Source organism: Colletotrichum costaricense, assembly GCF_030867565.1.
Source record: "Colletotrichum costaricense strain IMI 309622 chromosome Unknown Scaffold_34.1, whole genome shotgun sequence".
NCBI lineage: Eukaryota > Fungi > Ascomycota > Sordariomycetes > Glomerellales > Glomerellaceae > Colletotrichum > Colletotrichum costaricense.
Genome location: NW_026848263.1, coordinates 212551 through 220553, shown reverse-complemented (window position 1 = coordinate 220553; position 8003 = coordinate 212551). Strand labels below are relative to the sequence as shown.

The window sequence follows — 8003 nt, the reverse complement described above, 5'->3', positions numbered from 1 at the left end:
ACTGTGGGTAGAGCGAGCCGGCAACCGTTCTCTCCATGAAGAAGCTCAGTACGGAGTAATGTACGAAGTAATCTACATACGCGCGCTACGGATATTCCGTAGAGCATGGACTCGTGGAGTGATTGCTTTCAGTGTTCATCTCACTGTCGTCAGCCACAGGGCAGTGCTTGCCTTTCTGCCCCTCCCTGCGCTTTCACTGCAATCTTGGAGTCGAAAGGTTAGTCTCCAATAAGGCATTATAAGAGTACGGAGCCCGGTAGGTTAGCACGGCTAGTTACTAATGACTCTGTCCTCACGCTAGACGCAGACCAAAATCCTTCTAGCGCTGCACGCCAGAAAGTCAAACCCAAGGACGAGGGGGGGCACACCTTTCACTCCTTTGGCGGAGCGATCTTGGCTAACGATAGTTTGGGGCCCCTCCCTCCACCTTCCCGAGCCCCCTACCCTGCCCGGCGCGCCGGGAAGAGTGGCAGCGGTGGCCTGTCCTTGCTGACGTTCGTCGGGAAGCCTGCGATGGCCCTAGTGAATCCGTGCTCCTATTGCTCTCTCTTGGTCGTCGCAACTTGCTAGCCGTTGGTTCCTCCTCTTCTTGGCTGTTCGGCGCCGAACGAGGACCTCAAGCTTCTGGCTGGAAGGACGAGCCTAAACAGACAAGAGACACTAGAGACGAGAAAAGTCTAGGACGGATAGTGCCAAGAGCTCTCGATGGCCTGATCTGCCCCATGGCGTCATGAGCCTTGAGCACTGGCTCTCACAGTGAGAGGCGACAGATCCCTTTGGGCATGAATGTCGGGTTATTAGCAAATCTCGCTCTGGGGACCGGCGATCCGGTACAGGTCATCGCCCCGTCCAGCGTATCTTCAATACTGGATTTTGATCGTGTCGCGCGTGATGTGGGATAACGTAGTAATCGACGATATAGAGAGGCGTTCGCCAGCTGTTGCATCTCATGTTGCATTTGACATGCTCTCTAGGCTTTCCCACTGCCACCGTCTCAACCGGCGAAGGGAAGAGCGCAGGTTCTCGCTGACTGACCGCCCGAGAAAGCGAGGATCACAACTACTGGGCAGTTGACTAGCTAGAACTTGGGATGGGGATAAGGGGGGGGGGGGTTCGGCCACTCACCATGCCCACCCCGTCTAGCCGGTCCCAGCTCCGTCTCAATATCAAAAAGTCGAAGTCAAACAAGCAGAACCCTTGCAGGGCTTCCGAGCAAGGGGGATGCGTGCCGATCACGGGCTCCAGCTGAGCCTGTTCCTGCAGAGCCGACGACTCAGGATCCGGCATGCTTCTTGACCGGGCTGGGGCTGGGAGAGCCTTGGTCGGCACTCGCACGCAGACTTGCACGACCAGGGACCGGCATTCCTTGCTTTGCAGACCTCAGACGATTCATATCCTTTCTTGGCGGGGATCTCTTCTTCTTTATTGGAGTCTCGTGCGTTCCCTCCGCCCCTCCCCAGTCCAGTCTTTCGACCCTTCAACCCTTCCCACATCATACTCACCCCCGGGGCCTATCTTTCTGTAAACGTGCGTTCGATGCTACTCATGCCTGGGAAATCGCACGCTACGCCGCTAAACCAGCCCATCGCCCTTCCCAGTGTCGCGGCGGTGGGAAATTTGGTTGGCTCGTCCTCCAAGTTTCCCAGAACGAACCCGTCACGACGGGGAGTCCGTCGACTACCAGGTTAGCGCGTCCCCTCCGAATGGTACCGGCGACGGACGGCAAGAAACTCTGTCCATGTCCCACGCCCATCCCACGAGCACTGCGCTGCTTGCGTAAGGTAGAGTCGTACCATGGTGTTCGCAGAGTGTGTGAAGGTAGTGTAGAGTATACGCTGGATGCTCACGCAATTTGCTAGACGGGGGATCCCTTCTTTTGGAGATGGCTCAACCGCTCAACCGAGACGTGAGCGCCTTCGTCTTAGTCGACAACCTATTGGCCCGTTGAACTTTGTCTTCAGCGGCGCTCACACCACATTCTACACCGCACGTCTTTCTTCATCTCTTTCCCACTCCCCTGGTGTGCGGTGTGCAAAGGTCAGAGGGGGAAAGATGATGGCCACACGTTGTGTTTCAAAGCCTTTCATCTGATCGATGAGCAACCTTACACTCTAACACACAACACGCCGAAGTACAGCCTTGCTGCCCAGACCTGAGCCAAAAATCTGAAGAAAGAGAGTCCTGGGCCGCTGGCAGGCCGCTGCCTGTCAGTTTGAGCCCAGCGGTAAGAGGAATGACGACCGGTTCAGACGGACGAGCCAGTCTGCGATTGCGAATTCCAACTCAATGCTGCGATGACACTCCCTCCCCCCTTCCCTAGCGTCCACCATCTTCCCGGCAGCAAGCCACATTGCTGAAACAGTCAGATGAAGGACAGGCTGGGCTGTTGTTGTAGTTGCGCTTTAGGTTACCTCGCTTAGTTCTACACTATACAAAAGCGCAACACTAGAGACGTCAGTGTTTGAGCCTCGCCAAGCGAAGAGAAAAAGAAGACACAAACTTGGACTTGTGGGTTCCTCCAATTTTCCTCATTGCTAGATGCCGTCTGCGACGTCCATCTCGTCTGCTCGCCGCTCGGACGGCAGCATTTCCTGGGAATGACACCTAACGTTTTCCGCTGCGACGCCACTGCGCTAGTAAGAAGTGACAATCGCAGAAGCAACCGTCCGCGAAACGATGGGACCGTCTTAACGGACAGAGAACGTCTGAAAGAGCCTGGAAAGGGAGGATGAGGACGAACGAGCATCCAATCTCTATCCCTGCAATGGGGCCAAAGACAAGATCAACCAAGACATCCCAACTATCCGCAATCATCCCGAATAACCCATCGTGGTTTGCTTTGTCGGGCTCCTCATCTCCCCTTTCCCTTCTGTGCTGCTCTCCCTACGGAGAACTCCCCGGGCGATCCCAAAGATCATCTTGATCAACATGATCAACCACCTATTTCGAACAGCTGCCGACGGCCTGGACCCTTTTCCTTTCCCCCTCTCGGCCCTTCCCCTCCCCATCTCTTCGCAGATTTACAGACAGACGGCAGCGGATTGCTGCCCGCTGCCGATTTGACTGTCAGGCTAGCCAACTGCCGAAGGATTCACGGTGTCTTTGGTAGTCCCTGGAGAAATTCCCTTGCGAAAGTCACTAGTAATAGGAATAGAAAAAATGATAGAGAAGGCGGCAGAGCCACCACGGCCCGACTCTGCATACCGAATCCGAGACTCCAAAGGGCTAGTGATCGTCAACGTCGCAGACAGCCCAACGTCCTTACGTACGCATCCCGAATGCTACCAGTATTGTTACTTGAGAAGTCCGAAATTGGGCATGGCAGCCATAGTCTAGCTATCCCGCATGGTTTCTTAGAAAACCCTACGCTGTAACTCCGTCTGCTCCGCATTCTGACTTTCAAGTTACAGAATGAGGAAAATACGTCAAAGTCGTGGAGCTAGATCTCGAGAAAAACGTGGCAGGTACGGATAATACATGTAGGTTTGACGAAGGATAGCATTAAGAGACGGCTATTGCGGCTACAATGACCACGAGGCAGACAAGGCTCTATCATGTACGGATAACCAGACCAGACTAGAGCCAATTGCAAAGAACGTCTCAAAGTTGGCCTTGGTATCCAATCCAAACCGTGGTCGTAGAAAAAAGCCCAGATGCGATGGAACTCTACAGATACGTATTGCTTCCCCCCAGGGAAGAGAAAGACACCCTCGTCCACGTCTGTGACAACCCTCCCGTTTCAGGTGGCTTGGGGAGGTTGGGGGGAGAACTGAGAGGGGAAGGGTAGTGTAAGATAGGGTAGGCTAGGGGGGCGTGTGTGGTGTGCGTAGAAGAAGCTGGGCTGGGCTGGGTTTTGCGGCAACGTCGCCTTCACTCTGAATCTTGACAAGCGGGATCGCGGACGCCGGTGCGAACTCTGTGAGCTTCATGACCACCATCACGACCAAAAGTCACCTTGTAAAATCATCATCACCAAGCAGCAGCGCTGGGAGCACCCGTGGAGATGTGCCGTGTGTCGTCCAGTGTTCGCTTCAGCTTCCAACGTCGCCCGAGTGTCTCTCATGTCGGTGGTTTACTAACAGCTTTGTCAACCAACCCAACCCACCCGTAAACTCTTTTTTCACGTTTCGTTTCCCCCTCCTCCGTATCTCTGCCTGCTTTCCTTTCTTCTTTCCCGGCGTTCGCTCAACCAGAAAGAGAATATAGCCCCGAGACAGGACAATTCCATTGTTCAATATTGACTCGAGTGCAATCAATACCTAGAGAGCGCACATCACATCACATCACACACACCCCAGGGAGCGAAACCGATCGACGAAACTTTGGGGCGTGGGCTGCTTGTCTTCCCCCTCCTAGCTCGTGGATCGCCGGACGCTAACACATTGCCGAGTGTGTGTCTGTGGGGGTGAGGAGGGCAGAAAAAGGGAAAGACAGCACCACTTGGCACTGGTAGATTCAATAGGGAAAAACGATAACAGCCAGAGCAAGCAAGAAGAGGACGGGTTCAATAAGATGACGGAGGCTCCCACGGGTGCCACCGCCCACCCCCCCCCCCCTTGCCGGGACGAACGACAGCAAGTCGGGCAGACCACGGCCGACGAAGAGACGACATGAACCGCAAGGTCGGCGGAAGATGCCGCAACGTATCCGTACCGCTTCGTCGTTGGGCCTCCAATCGGTCATGACTTTCCTATTCTCGCATTCACGGCCGGGCGTCGGTGCGCCAGGCTCGTCCCTTTTGAGAAGTCTCACGACTCGAGTGTGACGCACGCATGGCCGCCGTCTGGTCTCATGGTCTGGCTTGGCCCTTTTCCCCTCCCCTTGTCTGTCTCCGACTCTCTTCTTTCGTCCCAACTTGGAGAGTCCCCGGGCTTTTGGCGCAAAGCTGGGGTATCCCATTACGCTCATGGCTGACTCCGAATGGGCATGGGTCTTGCCAGACCGTCTTTTGTGAGCGTTCCGTTCTCCCAGTGTGGTACGGATACTGCGGTACCAAAAATGAGAATATCCTCCACCAGGGGGTGGTTAGGGAAGTGGAGGGTGTCCATCGAGGCTCCAGGAAGACTCCTCCCCAGGGACGACAGCTCCGCACAGGCGCTTGGGTTCATCAATCATGATGCAGGGAGCTTCAGGGAGCTTCACGGAAACGAAGCTTCCGTGAGGTAAAGGGAGAGATAACCAGCCAGGGTATTGGGAAAGCGGGAGAGCAAGAAGACCCTGAGTACCGGGGATTTGCAGTTTGGCAACGTGTTTCGAGAATCTCCTGGTTGAAAGATCGTCGATAGAGTGCGTAAATCCCCCGAACCCTAAACCGGATGACCATAGGACCTTTCACATCGACATGCGTCCGGCAAATCATACATGCTGCGAGCCGGGACAGCCGTCAAGGGAGTTTAGGCGGTGAGAAACAAAGTCTACCCACTTCACAGTATCGTGTGTCCTTGGGAGGGGCGGCTGGCTTCTCGCAAAGTGCGAGCGATGAGCAGCTGGGTCATAGTCAAATCGCAAGCGAGTCGTCAAATGTGGCTTCGAAGTTGCTGCCGTATTATGCATTGCTTTCCTGTGACCCATCGTTCGCTTGTCAACTACCTGCCATCAGTCCGTCAAGTTTCGTCTGTATCCTAAGTCAGACTTGACACAAGCTTACCGCCACCGCTTGTCAAGCAGGTTGAACGCGTGGCATCCCATCTTCAAAGGCGAGTTGCTGGGCATCGCTTAGTCCTCCACGGTCTCAAGTTGTTCAGCTTATCCACGATCTGACAGCCGGGCCTCATGCGCATCGCCTCGATCCTTCAAGGGAAGTGGGATGAGCCAAGCACGCTTGAGGCGTCAGACGATGCATCTTTTTCGCCTTCCCATGCGGTTTGTGGTGGCCAAGATGCATGATATGCTCCTAACCTTCAGGGTAGCCTTGTGAGGCTGGCCCCTGGCCCATGAGGCATCTCAAACAGTATCCGCGCCAGACACCTGTCAACCCCCCGAGTGGGCTCTTCCGATGCGGGGGACAGAGGCCGGAGGCTGGCTCGTCCGGACGCAAGAATAGCATCCTCTGTGACGATATAGTAAGATGTCGCCGGGGGCAAGGGCCCCTGTTGGCATGAAAGATCTGTTGAGGCTCAAAGCTTGGCTTTCAGTCTTCTTTTGATGTCAATTACTGTCATCACTTTGACGTGCGGGTCATCGCGTTTCGACTCGTCTGGCTGCGGTGGCGGCGTTTCAACTCGGAAAGTTGCTGGTATATCAAGGTGTACTATAGACTATAACAACAGATGGCGTTTCTTGACAGGCGTGCCGTATGGCCCGAGGCTGCCTGTGCCATGGCTTTGTATCTTTGGAGTCCCCGTTTGTATAACCTCCAGTTCACAGGGGCGTCTTAATAGCTAGACTGATCGTTCCAGTACAGGGTCTCATGGTATACCCTGTCGAAGGGGGGTCAGCATACAGGATTTCACTTTGCCTCCTCGTCATGATCCGAAGGCAATGCAAGCATATCGTGAGAAGGTGCAATCCGTAGAGGAGAGATCGAAGCATGGAAGACTCACTCGGGTCCGGTAGCATACAGGGGCCAGCCGAGCTTCAGCGTGATGTACTGTATCAGGTGGCTCGCGACCTTGATCTGGCCGACATCCGTCGGATGCCACTGTGGCGCGATGTCGTTGTGCTGGAGGATGCCTGTGGTGTTGAAGAAATGCACGAAAGGTGACACCGGCTTACCCGTCTGCTCGGTGGTGTTTGTGACAGCATCCCAAGTTGTGGGGTTGGTTAGATACTCTTCCGAGTTGAAGTACTCGTAAACGCTGTATACTTCGTCCCGAAGATCGATATTTTGACCGTACGTATTGCCATCTTGGAAAAAGCCTTGCCACATTTGCTATGGTTGCATTTAGTGGGAATTAGATACTGACTGGAAGGTTGGACGTACCATGACTATGACCTGAGCTTCGGGCCACTTTCCGTGGATACCCTGAATGAGTCTCTTGTAATGCTCAACGTAGGTGGCTTTGGTGACGTTGTTTGCAGCATTCGCATCGTTTGTGCCGAGGTTGATGACAGCTAGGTCGGCAGGAGGGCTTTTGGAGAAGTCCCAAGGTTCTGGCTCATCTGCACAGGCTGAAGTTAACAAAATATTTTCCAGAATATCCTGCAGTGATCTGTGATTGGTTTGAAGAGGCTGCTTTCGCCTGATTCTCTGCTTGAGACTGAATCCACATACCTCCCCATATGTTGGCCGCCCGTCCACCCGTGTCCGATGTGTAGAACCATTGGTGAGATTGCCCTCGAGGATTGCCCCAACAGTCCTGGTCAGCAACGCAAATGCCCGGGTAGGCCGTGATGGAATACTCAGTGTCTCCCAGACCCGCGCCGACACCGTAGGCAAATCCCGCGAGCGCCTCGTACGTATTATACATGCCTGCTGATAGGCTATCACCGATGAATTCGACCCGACGAGGATAGTCGGGAATCTTGACAAGCTGTTCTCCAGAATCCACATGGACCTTGTCGATTTGGACTCCATAAGCCCAGTTTGTCACTCTCATCTCAAAAGTGACTGGACTGACAGGACCAGCTAGGTCGATACCTGGAGTTTTGGGGCTCACGAACTGGTGAGTGCCGCCCGCCGTGACATTTGTGTGCATCCAGTCTAGGCCCGCGATTCTGTAGGCGACAAGAGTGCTGCTGATAGTCTGATTACCGAACGTGACTGCAATTGTCTGACCGGTGAAGCCGAATTTGATGCCCGGGGCTCTACACAGCCTGAGTTTATGAACCTTTTCCACGGGGCCAGGGTACACTTACGCCCACCACGATATCTGCTTAGAGTCCCATCGACCTTTGTATGATATCTCATCGGCATCGGCATCGTACGTCTTGAAGTCGCCAAGAGTCGGATCCACCTTCGTATCGGTGAAGCTCGTTAGTCTGGGGCGGCCATTTTCTAAGATAGTTGCGGTGACAGCAGAGACACAAGCCAGTACCGTTGAGAGTGAGTGCATCATCATCAT

General features: G+C 54.3%; 1 protein-coding gene across 1 annotated transcript; it reads right to left on the bottom strand.

Moving 5' to 3' along the window:
- Nucleotides 1-6373: 6373 nt before the first annotated feature.
- CCOS01_16874 (GDSL-like Lipase/Acylhydrolase) lies at nt 6374-8003 on the bottom strand (the record flags this gene model as incomplete). Its single annotated transcript, XM_060465009.1, has 5 exons — nt 6374-6419; nt 6543-6871; nt 6923-7101; nt 7214-7656; nt 7798-8003. 5 exons carry the CDS (start codon nt 8001-8003, stop codon nt 6374-6376), a joined length of 1203 nt encoding a protein of 400 aa, XP_060304497.1.